Genomic DNA, 19,775 nt, shown 5'->3' with positions numbered 1-19,775 from the left:
ACATTCTTACTACCCGAAATTAAAGGAACACGCGGAGGAAAAAAAAAGCGTCCTCCAACAATAGCAAAGGACCAAAACCTTGTGTATGGGTTTGTCTTTGACGGACTTGTGGAAATTTCCATAACAAAATGGCAGATTTTGTGTCCATTTTGGGCATGGTTTCTTCAGACTTTTCTTCATGGGTTTACTCCCAATCATGATGCCAACCAAATTTCGTGTTGCCAAGTGAAATTGGCTTTGGGGGCCAAAAATTTGAACCAGCACCAACATTGGAAGTTATTCAAGTTTTCCCGTGTTTTTGCGGCAAGCCATCAAACGTTCACACGTAATGACCAAAACTCCCAAAATCTTTCCAACTTAGCTTTGTACTTCTGTCCCCAATACGCGCTTCTGATTTAATAGCGACGGGACGAAATCCCTTGGACGAGTTTGTCTTTGACGGAGCACCCAGGAAATGGCATTTGGCGTCGTAAAGTTCTGATGGCTAAGTCGTTAGTGCTTAAATTTCAAAGCGCTGGCGTGGTGCAAACATTATGACCGAGGGCTTTAAAAGTTGAATTTCTTAATACTTAAGTGTTTATTGGAGAGTGACTTTAATGTTCTTACCGCTGACGTTGAGTCCGTCAGAGCGCTGACACCAGAAGAGCGGTCGCGAGGAGTTGGGCCGAAAACTGCTGAGCCACTTGTACTCGAAACATTCGCCTCCTGAAACGAAGGCGAAAAACACTCGCGTGAAGACCAATGATCGCGACGCGGTCGCGAAGTCGCCGACATGCCGTGGTCGTAAAACGTTAAAAGAGCGCGGCGGAGAGTCTCGGATTAATGAGCGTCGATCAGTGGATGGCGAGAGATGATATCGGCATCAGTGTCTCTGCAGACTCAGCCAGAGGAAATGAACAATTTAACCTTGAACAAAAAAAAAAGAGATGAGCTCCCCTATCTCTGCTCGTCATCGAGAGGCTCTCGCTCATCTGAAGGAGCTCACGCCACTTCGGTCTCTCTCGGGCATCGCGGGCACGCTGGTGGAAATTGAGTCTGGTGGGGCTCGATAACGACACCGCCGCCGGTGGAAAATTCCGCCCCCCGAAGACGGGTTTGATAGTGACATGAAATTTGGTAGGTGCGGCGATCGAGAGAAGACCCCTCAAAAAAAGTCGCATGAAGTCACGCCTGGAAATGCACAGAAAATGGATCATTAAAGGTCTACTGTCATGAAATGCACCATTTTTAGTATCTTATTAATGAAAAAACATCAGCCGGAATGGACCCAGCCCTTTTTTCACCACAAAATATGATTTTGACGTATATGGCTTTTTGTAACTCCCGCCATGAAAATCTTCTCGAGGGATTTGTTTTCGAGAAGAAGCAGGAAGTGACGTACTGGGCAGTAGCACACTCAAGCGGTCTCGTCTTTTTAAGTTAGTTTTACCTGCCGGAAGGTAGCTAGCTCATTGTTCCTTCGTGTTAGCCAAAATGCCAGCTTGTTGTATTGCGGGATATTGCTCGAACACTCGGGAGAATGGATTCTCTCTTCATACTTTTCCAAAAGATCCAGTTCGTCGTGAAAAATGGATTGCAAGGATGCAAAGGACGAGAGCTTCGTGGGTTCCAAATGACAGGTAAGTGTGTATACATCTACTAAAAAAAAAATAATAGTTGGGGAGGGACGTAATCCGTAAGTCGGGGTGGCAAATTTGTCGATGTACGCATCAGAAGGCTTCCGTCCAGCAACCGCTGAAGGACGGCCTCCGCAGGCCTTGTGGATCGGCCGTGGTGGCTCATCTCAAGTGGATCGGACGGGGAGGCGGTTTGGCTGCGGCGTCGTCATCGCTCGCGGGCGCCGTTGTTTTTATCACCGCCGCGCAGAGGTGGATCAGGCAGGGAGGTGGTTTGGCCTTGATCCGCATATCATCTAAATATGGCCCGGAACAAGAGGGTAATATTGCCCCAGTCACTTCATTCGGTTGCGAGATGTTCTCTTCTTCGGAAAGAGCTTCTGTGTCAGAAGGGGCGTGTTGGTCTCCCACAGTAGGGGCCACGGCGTGTTTTCAATGGTGACTGTCCGGGGGGGACAAAGAAATCCTAGTGGAAAGTCTAACCCTGCTACATTTGACAAAATTCAGCGGTCAGAACCAGTTTCAACCAGCAACACGAAATTTGGTCATCCTGTGTATCTTTAGCAGACTCACCCCCCCCCCCCCCCAAACCCCCCCCAAAAAATAAAAGACTCAAGAAGTCGCGCCTGAAAATACACAGGAAGTCGACATTTATGTTCGGGTTTTCTAAAGATATCCTGGTGGAAATTGAATCCGGTTGGCTCCGTGATGAAGACAGACAATCAATTGTAAATGCTCGTTAGACTCCCCTCCCGACTCCCCCCAAAAATGTCTCAAGAAGCTGTTTCTGAAAATGCACAGCCATCTTAGGGTCTTGTTGGCCTTTTGCAGGGTGCTTCAAAGGTGACCTTGATCTAACATTTTTATTTCCAGTTACTTCTAAATTTGAACCACATATGCCAGACAAACAACTCAAGCAGGCTAAATTTTGAGAAATTATCTTTTGCCAATTGGCCGCCTAGCTTGACGATCCAGTTTGGTCTAAAATGAATTTCCAGACTGAAAATGCACCAGCAGTCCGCCATTCTGGTCTGAAGCAGTCGTTTCCGGGTCAGTGATGTACCTGTGCAGGGTTGGGACTCCCAGGCCTGGTCGGGACACAGCTGCAGGTTCTCGGGCTCCTGGGCCAACACGGCCCGCGAGCGCACCTGCACCGAACCGAAGTCCACGCCGGCCTCCTTGACGCAGATGCTGACGCAGGCGCTCCAGTCGGACCACTCCATCAAGTAGCACTCACCTGACGAGACAAACGCCAAAACACTCGATGAAATCATTTGAGATTTCAATATTAAAAAAAATAAAATAAATGTGCTGTTCCGTTGTTTCATGCCTTGCATTTCAATTTCAAGCCCTGCCCTCCAACATATCTGCAAATTTCACAAAGTCACTTTTAGGGCTCTGTTCAAATTCAACACTGCTCATTTTTTTTCTCCAAAATGTTGACTACAAGGAATGTGATGTGGGCCCAGAAATATGTACATATTTTACATTTTCAAGAAATTTAGGAAATAGATTTTTATGAATCTAACTTTTTTTTACATGAACTGTTTTGCGTTGCATATTTTTTTTTTATCATATACAGTGATGCCTCGGTTCTCGACCACAACCCGTTCCAGAAAACGGTTCGAGAAGTGATTTGTTCGAAAACCGAATCGATGTTTCCCATTACAATGAATGGAAAAAGAAATAATGCGTTCCATGCCTAAAATTTTTTTGGCTTTTTAAAGCGTTTTTTAAAAGTGTATCATGTATAGTTTAAATACTTTACATAATAAAATAATTTAATAAATATATTTATTTTTTTGCTTAAAATGTATGCTTTCGTAGTAGAGTACCCTAGGCTGGGTAGTGCTTTATACAGAATAACAAAAGTGTCCTGGCTGCGCGTGGCGTTATGTCATTTCCATTTTTTTGGGGGGCGTTCGAATTGACAATAACAAAACGCGTCGTGGGTGGGTCAACTGCTTGCGCCGCGCGCAAGGTTATTTCCAGGTTTCGTCTGGGGCGTTTGAGTACCGAGTTTCATTTGAAAACAGCAGTAAAAAAAATCTTGAAATTTTCGTTCGAAAACCGATTTATTCGAAAACGGGGACGTTCAAGAACCGATTCTTTACTGTAGGTATTTCTGTAATGATTTGTTGAATCCATTTTTTTCATTCACGGGCATTGTAAACATCAATCATACGTAGCAGCGAGGATTCAAAAAGTTGCGACGGTATTTTTCATACAATATAAAATATCATTTTAATCAGATTTTTTTTTTTTACAATTATGTGTTTGTATTGTAATGTATTTATTTCATGAAATGTGTTTGGTCTCTGTTCATGCAATCATCTGCTGGTATATTATTCACGTCAGAAAGGAGTTATTATAATTACTGTGTTCGTGCTGGGGATGAACATTGAACAAAAAGATGAAAATGAAAGGATGAGTTATTGTTTGATTTAATGAAAGGGAAAGTATGCCAGTTCCCACTGTTACGACTTTTGAACTTGTGTTTTTTTTTTCCATTGTTATCTTGCATAATACATTTTCCACCGACCGCTAGGCAAACATTATTGCTCCATGATTACTTGTCCCCCTTTTTTTTTTTTCTTCACACCCTCTTAACTGCTTTAAAGGTTAATTATTGTTTCATTTCCTGGCGGCTTCGACTTGCTGCTCGCGAAAAGGACCGGACGGAATCAATTAGCTCCAATCAATGGCGGATAATTGAGGACGACCGCAGCGACGCGCGCACGGCCTCCGGCCGCATCCCCGCACTTCTATTCATTTCCCGCACGCCGTCGCGGCGCTACCAGTCAGAGGTGAGCTGCGTGGGAAACGGATGAATGAGGACAGACGTGTTTGGAATCTTCAGATTTTCAATGGAGCAGCAGGAGGGGGAGGAGGTAGAAAGGATTCTGGATGCGGCGTAGGTCGGGTCGGACGACAGCTGACAAGCGCAACTCGTCAAATAACGAACACGGCGGGGAAAAGAAAGTGGAGCACGGGTCAAGAGTGCACGAACGTGCGCGGGGTGTGCCAGAATTCCCATGCAACTGAATTCCCCTCCCAAATGTCTCGCCGTCTCCCGGCCAGCAGACAGGCACGCTCTTCTCACCTCGAAAACTCAAGGAAACTAAAAGGCTCCTGCAGAGATCCCGCAGCTGCTCACAAATGCCGCACGAGCGTCGGCTACAGCTGGGAGTACGGTCAGTAATTGTCTCGTGGAAGCGAGAATGCAAAAGACGGCGAGCGCAGCGTTCCAGGGTGTGGACTAAGACAAGAGTCCATAACTGTCTGGTAGTCGCGGTACTTTAAAAGACTAACAAGACGACCGTAATTTCCGGCCTAGAAGCAGCGACTTTTTTTCCACACGCTTTCAACCCTGCGGTTTACGCAGTGATACGGCGAATTGGTGCATTGCTTTCTTAAGGCCGCAAGCGGGAGGGGAGGGGGGGGGCACTTGAGTGGAAAAGGTAACAGTGAGACCAAATATATGTGCCGAGGAAGTGACTTTTACCGGTGTGATGGTCTGAGCGCTTCCGGGGCTGAAAAGTCTTCTTGTGATTAACGCGCATGCGCATATATTTTGTAAACCTCCGGCACATCCCTGCTAAAAACTTTCTATAGAACACTTCTAACGAATTTCTAAAGAACCATAGGACTTTAGGACTTAAGTCCGATACAATTTCTGTAGATATTCTAGTGTTCTGTAGAAATTCGATAGAAAAATCACAGTTCGGAACAAATTCTATAGATTTCGCTAAAAATTTTTTCGCAGGTAGGCTTCAACAATGTGTGCCATTCGACAACTTTTCGCCGCTATTGTTATGTGTGTGAAATGTTTCGAAACTGCGCTGCTTGGAACACTAACAACACGGACGCCGTCTCCCTTTTGTTTTTGGACCGGCTGGAACTTTCGCTAACTTGGAATTCCCGCCGGGACGAACATTTGCTTGTTTGGGAACACTCGGTCAACATTGGTGACTATGTGGCTCAACGACTCTGTTCTTGAACGGCCATTTTGTGTTAGCTATTTTATCGTGTTTGTGTTGTGTTGATGTGTGTGAGATTACATTGAAAGTCGCATTTTGCTGGTTTGAACAAAGGAGACGTTAGTCTAAATTCACACATAACACTATGGACGTCTCAGAAAGATGAACACAGCGGACGGATGTATATGTGTGTATATCTTTTTTTTATCAACTTTTGTTTTCAGGTTAGGTTAGGGTTAGATATAACGTATTTTAGCTCCCTCTATATAGAAGAAGGAAGAGGAGGAATGAGACCGGGGATTTCCCAGTAAGCGTCGGCGACGTACCCAGAGTTCCCCGGTTGGTAACGCATGTGCATTCATCACAAAGAGACTTTTCAGCACGGGGGAGCACTCAGACCGTCACAAAGGTCCGGCCCTGTTAGCGCTGCGCTAGCGTGTTTCTGCCGTGTCTCAGTGATGTGATGTTTATTTTTTAACCGGCCCTGTCAGCTGAGCGGTGCTAGCGTTAGCGTGGCGGTGCCAGCGTTAGCATTAGCATTACCGCGGCGGCGCTCGCGTTAAACTCTCTTTCTTCGTAAATACCTCCTGTTTCAATGTCGAAAAAGTTAAGAGTGAGACCGGTGGAATATATGTGCCGAGGAAGTGACTATTACCGGTACGGCCCTGTTAGCGCTGCGCCAGTGTGTTACTGCCGTGTCTCAGTGATTTTTACCAGTATCTTTTTTTTTAACCGGCCCTGTTAACGCGGTGGCATTACACGGGGCGGTGCTAGCGTTAAACTCTCTGTGTACCGTCTTTCTTTGTAAATATCTCGTGTTTCAATGTGGGCATTTGCGGCTTTTACACGGCATCGGCCTATGTATTTACCAAATGGTATTTCCTTTACAAATGTACAGGGTGAGGATGATAACCAGGTGCGCTCTGTAGGCCGGGAATTACGGTAACTAGATTGCAGATCGAGTGTTGATTAGAGCTAGGACAGGAGACTTAGCTTCTCTATAAAAGACAGCAGATTTTCATTAAAGGACATTGTACTCGAAACACCTTCAAGACGTCGCAGCTGCTCTGTAATGCTGCTCGAGTGCTGAGATGAAATAAGAGAAGAGTCTCTTGTTGTCTTGAATTAGTTTCAGGTGCCTCGAGTGCAGACGAGAATTAGGAGAAGATTTTTTTCCTGTATTAGCACAGACGCTCCAGGTCGTTTTCAATCCTGCTCGATTGCCAACGAGAACTACATTCATTTTACTTCCTTATTATTTTAGCAGCCGATGTTGTTGTTGCTATCTTTCATTTTCCACCTCTCTCTTCTCTTTGTCTGTCCCCTTGTTAAAAAAAAAAAAAAAAAAAAAAAAAAAAAGAACTCGGTCGTGCCGTTCCGACCCCGGAATGCTCAACAATCTGCGACGATTTAAAATAGACTTTGGAAACGAAGCGGTAGTTTTGTGTTTGCTCTTTTTTTTTTTTGGCAGAGCGAACTAGCACTAATTTCCCTTCAGGGAGTCCTGACACTGAAAAAGAACAACACTGATTTAAATGTAAGCGGCGCTGTGTTAACATTCACCTCGCTTATCAGGCACGGCGCTAAATTGGGTCTTCGGTCTACCTTGTCTGACGGAGGCAATGATGGCGGATGTGAAGCTCCAAAACAAACTCGAAGAGCGCGCTCGTGTTCGCTCGGGCTTTAAGGAGCAAAGATCCCTCGAAAGCCGACACATGACAGGCGCCTGTCGTTAAGATGACAGCGGCTCTCCGGGAGAAAATCCCAATACAGAGACCCCCCCCCCACCCCACCCCACCCACACCCTACTAGACAGCTCTGGAAAAACATGAGAAACTTAGAGTGAAATTATCCGTTTGCCTGACTTAGCTATTTTGGGTACGGTGGTGCCCTGAGCTCATTAAATCAAATCATATTTCCACAATAAAATGATTGGAAATAATATGAATCTGTCCCCCCCCCAAAAAAAATAAATAAACCCAAAACATTTGTCATTTCTTGTTGTTTCTTTTCAACAACAGAACTAGCACACTAGTACTGGGGCCACCTGGGGGCAGTACAAGATAGAAATATTAACCCATTTGAAGAAGAGTTTCACAACTAACTCAGCTGCAGTAATATTAAGTCATTTTTTTGGTAAAGGATATAGAATATGTGCCTGTGAATATTTTTATATTGTCTGTCTGCCGGCGGTACGGTGGACCAAGTGGTAAAGTGTTGGCCTCACAGTTCTGAGGACCCGGGTTCGATCCCGGCCCTGCATGTGTGGAGTTTTAGCATGTTCTCCCTGTGCCTGCGTGGGTTTTCTCCAGGCACTCCGGTTTCCTCCCACATCCCATAAAACATGCAACACTCTAAATTGCCCCTAGGTGTGATTGTGAGTGCAGCTGTTGCCTGTCTTCATGTGCCGTGCGATTGGCTGGCAACCAGTTCAGGGTGTACCCCGCCTCCTGCCCGCTGAAAGCCGGGATAGGGTCCAGCACTTCCGTGACCCTTGTGAGGATAAGCGGCAAAGAAAATGGATGGATGGATGGATGGACATTTCTAATTTCTTGTTGTTGTGTCTTTTTAACAGAACTAGCACACTACTACTGTGGCCACCTGGGGGCAGTACGATATAGAAATATTAACCCATTTGAAGAAGAGTTTCACAACCGACTCAGCTGCAGTAATATTCGTCATTTTTTTTGCAAAGTATATGGAATATATGCCAGGGAAGATTGTCTGTCTGCCTTTGTTGCTCGACCGTTGGTGTTCAAATATCTGTCCCGTGAAGGGTTACATAACTATGACATTGATGCGAGTTGTTAAACCATCTTCGGTGTTTTCTGTTACATGCTAGCGTTAAGCTACAGTAGCAAACTTTCCATAGACAAACGAAGATGGTTTGGTTAAAAAACGTCAACTGGGGGTGACAAATAAGCAACTTGAAGCAAGTACACTTCGCCAAAGATGCTTCAGCTGGTCGGGAAAGCATCCCGAGTGCCGACTACAACTAATAGGAGAGGTTTTTTGATGTCATTATCTTTTTAGTGCACGGCACTTTCCATTTCTTTGAAGCATCTTTTTTTTTATTGCAATTGGATGACTTTCAATGTGATACTTTAGTTTGAAAAAGTTTGATCTCTCTTCTCTGTCTTGCGTCTATAAACTGCGGTTTCTTTTTTATCCTTCCCACACAGGCTATTTATTGATTGCAGCACTTTTTCCACAGCTGTGACATCTCGCAGTACACAAATGAAGTAAGGTGACCTCGAAGGCTATTAGCGTTCCGCGGTTCTCCTGCAGCATGAGCGCCTTCCTGCATCGCCCCGACACGGGGTTCGATTTCTGTGCGCGCATAGCATGTACATTGCATTGCATTTGAATTATCTATATCAAATTCTGAAATACAGTTCATTTGAATATGTATTAATGGCCCACATGATATTCCATCCATCCATCCATTTTCTTCACCGCTTATCCTCACAAAGGTCGCGGGGAGTGCTGGAGACTATCCCGGCTGTCAACGGTACACCCTGAACTGGTTGCCAGCCAATCGCAGGGCACATCGAGACAAACGGCCGCACCCGCAATCACACCTCGGGGCAATTTAGAGTGTCCAAATAATGTTGCATGTTTTTGGGATGCGGGACGAAACCGGAGTGCCCGGAGAAAACCCACGCAGGCACGGGGAAAGCATGTAAACTCCACACAGGCGGGTCTGGGATCGAACCCAGGACCTCAGAACTGTGAGGCCAACACTTTATCATCTGCGCTACCGTTCCGCCCCCGGCATGATATTAACAAATGAAATATTGGGAAAAAAAAGTCATTAAATCTTAATCAATATCCATTCATTTTCTTAGCCACTTATCCTCACAAGGGTCGCAAGAGTGCTGGAGGCTATCCCAGCTGTCATTGGCCAGGAGGCGGAGTACACCTTGAACTGGTCTCCAGCCAATCACAGGGCACATGGAGACAAACAGTAACACTCACAATCACACCTATGTGCAATTTAGAGTCTTCAGTTTTTTGGACGTGCCTGGAAAAAAGACATGCAGACAGAGGAGAACATGCAAACTCCACACAGGCGGGGCCAGGATTTCAACCCCGGTCCTCAGAACTGTGAGGCCAACACTCAATCAGCTCCGCCACCGTGCCGCACTGGTAAGTCTACATTTTAAAAGTTGAACGACATCCTCACCAGGGCAGGGGAGCGTGCAGGCCTCCTTCAGCCGAATGCGCTTGTCCCCATTCACGGACAACTCCAGACCCCCGCACAGCTCCTCGTCCACTTGTCCACCGTTGTCCTGGTCTCCGCCGCCGTCCGACACGAAGCAAGTGAGGTTCCGGTAGCGCGTGCCGTGACCGCACACGACGCTCTGAAAAGACCACCAAGACCAGGAGTGCCCGTCAGCATATTGTAGTTATTACGGTCACTATAAACACAGGAAGTCTGCCATTTTCATTCCAATCAGGGTCATGGTGGTCATTTTCAAGATGAACATTTTTCCTTTTTCATTACAAGTGGGTGGAGAATTGTGGCAAAACATTTTGATTTTCCATAAAAAAAGCAGAAGGTAAAATTTTCCACTCAGCAACATCAAATTTGGAAGAGTTGTCTATCAAAAATACTCATTAAAAAAGTTTCCAGCAGCCAATGCCTGCAAAATCCCAGGAATCCTGCCCTTTTAGGCACAATTTGTCGATTTCCAGCAGTTCTTTATGCGGAACGCTTTACCAAATGTGAACCTCGCAAATGAGAGCCAAGAATTGTAGTTTTCATCATCGCGTGTGGGCGCAGCACGGCAGCCAAAGTTGATGATCCACTTTGACTTGTCTTAATATTCCGTACCGGACACGAGCTGTTAATTTTCCCCTCCGGTGTGTGGTTTGAGGAACGTTTGGATAATTGGACAAACCATAAAGTTCATTTAGAGGAACAACTCAGCTAAATGGGCCATTGAGCCCACATTACTGTCTGCTCAATATTTTGCTTTATGGTACCAAAGCATTGATTTATGGCCACAAACCGAGCTTTCATCGTTCGTTCTTTTCCAGTTTTCCACTGCCAATCAAAAAACGACAACGTGACTCATTTTATTACTGTAATTTCCGGCCTATAAAACGTGACTTTTTCACACGCTTTCAATCCTGCGGCTTATGCGGTGATGCGGCTAATTTGTGCAAGGGGGCACTCGAGCGGAAAAGGTAAGAGTGAGACCGGTGGAATATATGTGCCGAGGAAGGGACTATTACCGGTCCGGCCCTGTTAGCGCTGCGGTAGCCTGTTACTGCTGTCTCAGTGATTTTGACCAGTATTTTTTTTTTCAACCGGCCCTGTTTACGCGGTGGGGCTAGCGTTAGCCTTAGCGTGGCGGCGCTAGCGTTAGCGTGGCGACGCTAGCATTAAATTCTCTGTGTACCGTCTTTCTCTGTAAATATCTCGTGTTTCAATGTGATTTTTACCAGTAGGTTTTTTTCAACCGGCCGTGTTACTGCGGAGGTGATAATGTTAGCGTTAGCGCGGCGGCATTAGCGTTACCGTGGGGCAGCACTAGTGTTAGTATGCGCAGAGGCGGCGCTTGCGTTAAAGTTCCAGTGGTCATCAACCTTTTTGAGGCTGAGGGTGACTTCGTGAGAACTGATGACTTGCTTGCAGCAAACTTCAGTCATAGTTCATTACACATACATAAAATATTTCCGTTTTAATTTTTTGCATGATGTGACATTACAGGTATTTGCAAAATTGTAATAACATAAGCAAGTCGGATTCAAAATTTACAGCTGTGGTATTTTTAGAACATACCTCGCGGGCGCCTTAAATTGTCCTTGCGGGCTACCATGCGGCCGTGGGCACCGCTTTGGTGACCCCTGCGTTAAACTCTTTGTGTACCATCTTTTTTTGTAAATACCTCGTGTTTCAATGTGGCCACTTGCGGCTTTTACACAGCTGCGGCGCATGTATGTACCAAATAATATTTCCTTTCCAAATGTACTGGGTGAGGCTTATTAACAGGTGCGTTCTGTAGGCCGGGAATGACGTTTTTTTTTTTTTGTCATCTGACAAATACACACGCAAGCAGATTTTTCCCAGTTATATTTTTGGGTCAGATCAAAAACAAAATCAAATATCGAGCCACGAGCCAGAGTTTGATTTGAATATTTAATTGGTCACGTCGACATAAGCCGGGAGTCAATAACGCTACGTTGGCCCGTTAGTCAGTCCGAAGTTGAACCACGGCCGTCATCCATCAAATGATCCATCAGTCGTATGAGATCAAGGACAAACTCCCAGACCACCTGACAAATTTAATAACTAAATCAAACTCCCTCCTGCGTGGAGCCCTTCAGGGGACATGGAAAAACAACCTTTGCAAGATAACGCGGTTATTAATCATTCATGGTAATAATGTACTTTTGGGTCCACCCCATTGACCAGACTGTAAACAAACACAACAACGATGAAACAAATTCACCCGTGGGGAAAGGGTTCTGGAATTTTACTTGGAGGATGGCCTAAATATGAAGACATCAAATCAGCGCTTGCCAGAAAACAGGATTTGCTACCGAGTCCCTCAGCGGGAAAAGGGGAAAAACACTTTTTATTATAGATTTCGTAAAACTGTTGTGCTGCTCGGGAGGAAAAAAAACAGTCTCACAGAGAAAGAGGACCTTTAAATTGAGATTATGCAAATAAAAAAAAAAAGGACATAACATAACGAAATATTCATTTCCGTTTCTTGTTCGGCCTTTATTTTTCCCCCTTGTGTCAAACTCGTGGCCCCATCATCGTTGTAGTTCTTTCCTCTCTGTTATAAGAGCTGTTATGAAAATTAAACGTAAATCCGATCCAGGAAAAGTAGAATAACCTCATCCCGTGACATCCTGTATTGAAACCCTGCATTTCCAAAAATGCTCCATTTCACATTTTCTTGCCAATACCGTTCATGGATCTGTGAGAATGATTGACGGCTCCCTTTTGACCAATCAGTGAGTGTCATTTTCTGAACTCCGCCCATGTTGTCCACGGCCGCCATCTTTTTACCCACAGACAAAGAGAGCGTGTGGTTAAATAAGGTCTGACTATTATTACTTTAAGCCTCCTTTATTTTAACCTGTACTTCAAATCCGTCTGACAACGAATCGGTTTTCTTTCCCTCCTTTCTGTTGGTCGAGCTACAACTACTTCACTCATCCGCACACGTCTGATTTTGGACCCTCTGGGTACACTCTTTGGTGATATTTCTGATACCACGGGCACAAAGGAAACAGAAATACTACCAGGAATTCGCTCATAACATGCTTTGGCCCCAGTGCGTCCGCCATTTTGATCGGTAGCTTGGTGTGCTCAACAACAGTATCTAAGTAGGCGTGGCTTTAGCGCCCTGCCCGGATCTATGAATTGGTCTGTTCCCTTGTAATCCGTTATTTTGACATATTATTAACAAATGTATAGCGTTGAAAATAGCTCAATCCATGAACTGCCGGCAAATTCTGCCTCTTCTCTCTCTTTACGTCGCCTCAAGATCAAAGTCTGGATCTTTTTTTCAGACAAGAACGTGTGTGAATAACTAGGTTAGATAAATTTTAGTCAGCTTGTTTTGTTCAACTGGATTGCTAGAATGCTGTTGTTCCGTGTTCCATTCACAAAAGAATAACACATTAACTTTTCCAATGTCGATTGGTTCGCGTCGCATCGGCGGTTGGAACGGACCTCCACGCGGCACTCTGACCAGGCGGTGTACTGCCATCGGTAGCACGGCCGCACCGGACACGGCTTCCACTGCTCCATCGGGGACGAACACGGACGACCGTCACCCTGCGACGCCTGGACCACAAACCTCTGACGCCACATCTTGCCTGCAGTCCACAGAAGGGAAAATGACACATTCAGCCGCGTTTCGACATAACAGCTCGGGGAAGATTCCGATCTTGGTACGGAGGACCTCCAAACCCACCTATGAAAATAGAAATGGAGGAACAATATGGAATATAGTTTCCCTCCTCTCACCTACATGAAACGTTTAAACTTGAGAAAAAAAAGCTTCCTTTTGTCACTGTCAACGTGTTTTAGTATTCTATTGATTTTTTTAATTGCCCGAGTTCCACCTAGTTGCTCTTTTAATTCGACTTCATCAATCATCCAACTTTTTTCTTAACGAGCGAATCGGGGGCCTTGATCACGTGACAGACGAGAGCGGGTCTAAAAATAGACGCGGTTACGTAAGGGTGCGCGTTTGAAAGCGACCCCGATTCCATCGCACGCGCACGCACCTTGACAATCGGCACTTTTCATCCCACGCACACACTTGTAGCCGGAGAGACGCGTACGCACGTGCGCCTCCATCAAGTTGCCGTGGCCAATTTCATCAATCGTGCTAACGGGAGGGAGGGCAAATAAAATGTATTTGCTTCTACTTCCTGTTGTATTTTTCCCCAATGGCCGTTTAATGGACCAACGATTTGTGAAGCAAAAACATCAACACGAATCTTTCATTTTGGTAGGTTTCGACTTCACGTTCGCTTTTACTTATTGCTGATCACTTGATTGGATAACTTTTTGTGAACGTGGGCTTAGATTCAAGTCTTTTATTTCATCTTGTGAGATTTCTACTTCCTGTTTGCGTTCCCATTGTCGTTGACTTAAAGGTCCACTGACTTGAAAAGCAGGATTTTTAGTAAATTTTTAATAAAACCCCCAAAAAGGCAGATGGAATGGACCCAATCCGTTTTTTCACCACACAACGCCATTTTGACGTATATGGCTTTTTGTCACTCCCGCCATGAAAATCCTCTTGAGGGATATGTTTTGGAGAAGAAGCAGGAAGTGACGTTATTTAAAGACGTGTGTTTATACCGGTTTTACCTGCGGGAAGGTAGCTCTTTGTTCCTTCGTGTTAGCCAAAACGCCGGCTCATTGTATTGCTAGATTCTGCTCGAACACTTGGGAGGATGGATTTACTCTTCATACTTTTCCAAAAGAACTGGTTTGTCGTGTGTGTGGGGGGACGTAAACCATAAGTCAGGGGTAGCAAATGTGTTGATGTGCGCATCAGAAGGCTTCCGTGCAACAGCCGCTGCGGAAATAGATCGGACGGGGAGGTGGTTTGGCCGCGGCGTCGTCGTCGCTCGTGGACGGCGTTGTTTTTATCATCGCCGCACGGAGGTGGATCGGCCGGGAGGTGAAATAATGTGTTCCAAGCCTAAAAAAATAGTTTTTTTCAAGTGATTTTTTTTAGCTTTTCCTGATAATGAACTGCATAGTAGAAATACATGTATCGTTTAAATACTTTATATAATTAAATCATTTAAGAAATACATTTATTTCTAGGTTAAAATGTACGCTTTAGCCTAGTACAGTATGCGCTCGTTACGTCTTTTCCGTTTTTTTCGGGGGTGCATTCGAAAGCACAATAACAAATCATCGTGGGTTAGCTGGTCGGGCTGTTTGAATACCGATTTTCCTTCGAAAACCAAAGCAAAAAAAAAATCTCCAAATTTTCATTCGAAAACTGAGGTACCACTGTATATATTTTTCATTACAATATCTATTTTAGAATGTTTATAGGCAGGTCACTTGGGCTTCAATTAATGCAGTGAAAATGTTGTGTTAGCTTGCTTGCTAGCTGTCATATGCTTGTGTCACCTCAGCCAAAGTGTGAGTTAAATACATGTATGAGTTACTTGTCACTGTCTTACATGACATGATTGTATGACATTTTAGTACATCAAAGTGTCACACGGGAGTTACCATCTAGACCGCAGGTCTGTGAGCACTCCGACCAGCTCGACCACTCGGACAGCTGGCAGTTGACGGGACACTCCACCACGCAGGAGATGTTCATCTGCCACTTCTTTTCCAGGTTCAGCTGCACACAAGAGTGCAAATCATAATAATATAGCGTTATAATGAATTCGTGCAACGCCGTAACATTTATACGAAACGTCAAAGCATACCGGTATCGCTTTACTTCTTAGTGTAACATCGTCTCCTATCATTGTAGCGTAACAACATCACGTGACATCACGGCGAGTGTCACCAATTCTGTATGTAACCATGGTAACAAAAACCCCTAATACAAGGTCTATTCAAGCAAATTATCAAATTGCAAACATCTAAATTAAAACTCAGCACTCTATTTTGCAAACAAATTAATACCATTATCGAAAGATGGAATTGGATAGTTTCTGTATGGACAATCGTTTTATTTTGCGCAATGTACTTCCTGTAAGTGTTCAAAAAGTACATGTAGGAAGAGGAAATTTAATTATATCAAAAAGGCGGCACAGTGCATCAGCTCGATTGCGTTGGCCTCACAGTTCTGAGGTCACGGGTTCGATCCCCGGACCAGCCTGTGTGGGGTTCGCATGTTCTCCCCGTACCTGCGTGGGTTTTCTCCGGGCACTCTGGTTTCCTTCCACATCCCAAAAACATGCAACGTTAATTGGACACTCTAAATTGCCCATAGGTGAGATTGTGAGTAGGACTGTTGACTGTCTCCATGTGCCCTGCGATTGGCCGGCAACCAGCTCAGGGTGTACCCCACCTCCTGCCTGTTGACAGCTGGGATAGGCTCCAGCACTCCCCGCGACGCTCATGAGGATAAGCGGCTAAGAAAATGGATGAATGGATGGATGGATTATATCAAAAAGTACATGTAAGGAAGAAATGTTATTATGGTCTCTCTTGGATGCTATTTATATTAAATATATTTCCTCCATCCACAATTGCTGCTGAAATTATGCAAATATCCCCATTGTGGGAGTAATAAAGGTTATCCTATCTTGTATTAGAAATATTAAATATCAATGTTAATAATATGAATAATATACTTTTAAACTGATGTTATGCTATGAGGTTACACAACGACATTATGATCCGCTTTTACCTCTCCAATCTTTTGCTAGAATGTCCCGGATTGATGTCACTGCACAGCGGCACCACAAATTCCCATCAGCCTTTGCAACGACTAGATGATGTGCAGCAGAGTAAAATCCCCGAGCTTTTGTTAGCCAAATGTCGCCACGGGCTACAATTTCAGCAACCGGAGACTCGTTATGAATGATTACAATTCCCCGGCCCGCAGCGACAGCACCCCGCGCAGGAACGTTGCGCGATATTTCACACTGTTATTAAGGAAAATGAGGGCGGAGGACAAAGGTGACGCACCTCCTCGCAGAACTTAATGTCCACGGATTTGCCGTCGCTGCGAACGCAGTCCAGCATGCGCGTCTTGATTCCCTGGCCGCACACGGCGTTTGGACTCAGCTGACACGTGCTCCAGTCTGAACAATAAATAAATACAGAAGAAAAATAAACACTCGGGCCAGATGGCTTCAGCCATTTTCAACGCGGTTCTGCTGAATGCCAGCTGTCTTAGAACATTGCCATTGATCATTCAACACCCACAAAATGATGTTCCGAGACGATAAAAGCGTTCAACCTACCAAAAGAAAGTGTTATTGCGCCAGCATAAAAAGGTTTTTTTTCTTGCAGTTTCCCCAAAAACATATACTGAACCAAAAAGTGAAAAAATTTGATTTTTTTCGTAAAAGAAACACAAAGCGGAACTGTGACTTAGGCACTAGCAAGTTGTTTTTATGACACATGAAGCTATTTTTTTTTTTTTTTTTAAAGAAAAGGCTTTTGATGGCTATATGATAAATCTGCAGATACACGATTAAGATATGGGGAGGGAGCGACGGTGACTCATCCCATGAACGTCGGTCACATTTTTTAAATGGTGTCTGTCAGCTACACCCTGAATTGTATCCTTCTTTTCTCACATTTGCAATACGTACGGCAAAACACATCGTACTCCATTTACAAGATACAAATACATTCTTTGTTCAACTGTCAGGTGCCTAAACTCGTCTAACTTGCAACATGTTGATATTGTATTTCTCTCCTTCGTAAACGTGCCACAATGTTGAGCGATCCTAACCCGAACCGTCTTCGCATTGACAGTTTTCCCTTCAAAGAATTATTTCAGGCAAGGAGTATTTTATTTCCACGAGAGTTCCCAGTGAAGCCAAACTACCGATGGCACAGCCCACCACGAACAGAATTGGAGAAACTACCCAAAAAAGGTAAAAACAAAAAAAGGTTCTAGGTTGGGGCGGCATGGTGGCGCAGCTGGTGAAGCGTTGGCCTCACAGTTCTGAGGACCCAGGTTCGATCCCGGCCCCGCCTGTGTGGAGTTTGCATGTTCTCCCCGTGCCTGCCTGGGTTTTCTCCGGGCACTCCGGTTTCCTCTCACATCCCCAAAAACATGCAACATTAATTGGACACTCTAAATTGCCCATAGGTGTGATTGTGGGTGAGGCTGTTTGTCTCGATGTTCCCTGCAATTAGGAATGAGGATAAGCGGCAAAGAAAATGGATGGATGGTTTTAGGTCATCGGGTGGTCGACTATCAGCATGGTAGCTGTTTTTTTTTCCCACTTGGAACAAACCACTGTGGCTGATTTTCGAGGGGGAAGACACCACTGACTCCAAGCTAACAAGAACAACTGTTTTTAGCTATAGCAAACAATAAAACAACAACACAAGCAGTGTGTGAGTGTACATGTGTGTGTGTGTGGTGTGTGTGTGTGTGTGTGTGTATGTATGTGAGCGGCGGGGGGGGCGTGGCTTGTGGAGTCTGGGTGGGGCATCCACGCCACACCTCAGCTTGGATTGAATGCAACGCCGCAAAAATGTTCTTTTTTTTTGTTTAGACGATTGACAAGTTAGGACAAAGCCATGTGGTTGCTAGCTTAATTATTTGTACTTCTGTCGGCAAATGAATGGTGTGCGCTAATGCCTACCGGTGACGTTGTAGAAGTAGTTGAAGCAGTTGAGGTTGAGGCCGCATGGTTCTTCTTCGGTGGTGTCGGGACAAAGTCTTCCCGCGCTGGGCGAGCGCAGCGTGTACGCCGCACGGATGCGACCGTTGCTTCTGGTGCACGGCTGAAATCAGACAAAGTAAAGTTGAACATATTGTACTTGTGCTCAGATGGTCTTGAAACTTCAGAGGGTTTTTTCGCAAACGCTGCGAAACATCGCATGAAGCTATCAAAAACTAGCAAAGTTCTTTTCTCACATTTTCACTTCACCTCCTCTTGACTTCTTGACCTTTTGACGTGGAGCCCACCCGTAGACACACACTTACACGGAGGTTTTTGTTCCTCCATTTTCGGAAACATCAAGGCTGTCACATCATTACTAACTGCCGTCATTTCCACGCTTTCAACCCTGCGGTTTATGTGGTGATGCGGCTAATTTGTGCATTTTTTCTAACGGCCGCAAGGGGGCACTCGAGCGGAAAAGGCAAGCGTGAGACCGGCGGAATATATGTGCCGAGGAAGTGACTTTTACCGGTCCGGCCCTGTTAGCGCTGGGCGAGACTGTTACTGCCGTGTCTCAGTGATTTTTACCGGTATGTTTTTTTTTTTTTGAACTGGCCCTGTTAGTGCGGCACTAGCGTTAGCTTTAGCGCGGCGGCACTAGTGTTAAACACTATGTGTACCGTCTTTGTAAATATCTCGTGTTTCAATGTGGGCACTTGCGGCTTTTACACGACTGCGGCATATGTATGTACCAAATGGTATTTCCCTTACAAATGTACTGGGCGAGGCTTATAACCAGGTGTGCTCTGTAGGCCGGGAATTATGGTAATCTTTTTTTAAAAAAAAAAAAAAAAAAAAGACATTTTGACGCTTCTGTTATCAGAGGTGTACAAGACCGGAAACCGGAAATGATTGAGTAAGTTGAGCTGCGAGTCGCTTGAGAAAATGAGCCAATAATTTAATAGTACATTAATAAAATACATATTGAGAGAACAGGACTATCTTTATTAGTCCCACAGTGGAGAAATTTGCATCATTTCAGCAGCATTCATGGATACAGGAAATATAAAAATTGTATGCAAAGAGAATGGCTGGAAATGCAAGGTTGATACAACAAATACTTTAAGCTACCCATCCATCCATTTTCTTTGCCGCTTATCCTCACGAGGGTCGCAGGGAGTCCTGGAGCCTATCCCAGCCGTCAACGGGCAGGTGGCGGGGTACACCCTGAACTGGTCGCCAGCCAATCGCAGGGGACATCGAGACAAACAGACGCACTCACAATCACACCTAGGGGCAATTTAGAGTGTCCAATTAATGTTGCATGTTTTTGGGATGTGGGAGGAAACCGGAGTACCCTGAG

General features: G+C 45.0%; 1 protein-coding gene across 1 annotated transcript in view; it reads right to left on the bottom strand.

Annotated features, from left to right (window-relative positions):
* Nucleotides 1-19,775, bottom strand: part of thsd7ab (thrombospondin, type I, domain containing 7Ab) — a 180,494-nt gene that overhangs the window by 7,134 nt on the left and 153,585 nt on the right. The window contains exons 20-26 of the mRNA XM_061818909.1: nt 18,392-18,533; nt 16,752-16,867; nt 15,333-15,450; nt 13,296-13,441; nt 9,783-9,960; nt 2,680-2,853; nt 607-705 (exon numbers count right to left, since the gene is read on the bottom strand). Of these exons, the coding sequence (XP_061674893.1) occupies nt 607-705; nt 2,680-2,853; nt 9,783-9,960; nt 13,296-13,441; nt 15,333-15,450; nt 16,752-16,867; nt 18,392-18,533 (973 nt within the window). The remainder of the gene's footprint in view (nt 1-606; nt 706-2,679; nt 2,854-9,782; nt 9,961-13,295; nt 13,442-15,332; nt 15,451-16,751; nt 16,868-18,391; nt 18,534-19,775) is intronic.

Source organism: Syngnathoides biaculeatus, chromosome 5 (assembly GCF_019802595.1).
Source record: "Syngnathoides biaculeatus isolate LvHL_M chromosome 5, ASM1980259v1, whole genome shotgun sequence".
Taxonomy (NCBI): domain Eukaryota; kingdom Metazoa; phylum Chordata; class Actinopteri; order Syngnathiformes; family Syngnathidae; genus Syngnathoides; species Syngnathoides biaculeatus.
The sequence above is the reverse complement of the archived record's forward strand: the minus strand, read 5'-3'. Positions and strand labels throughout refer to the sequence as shown.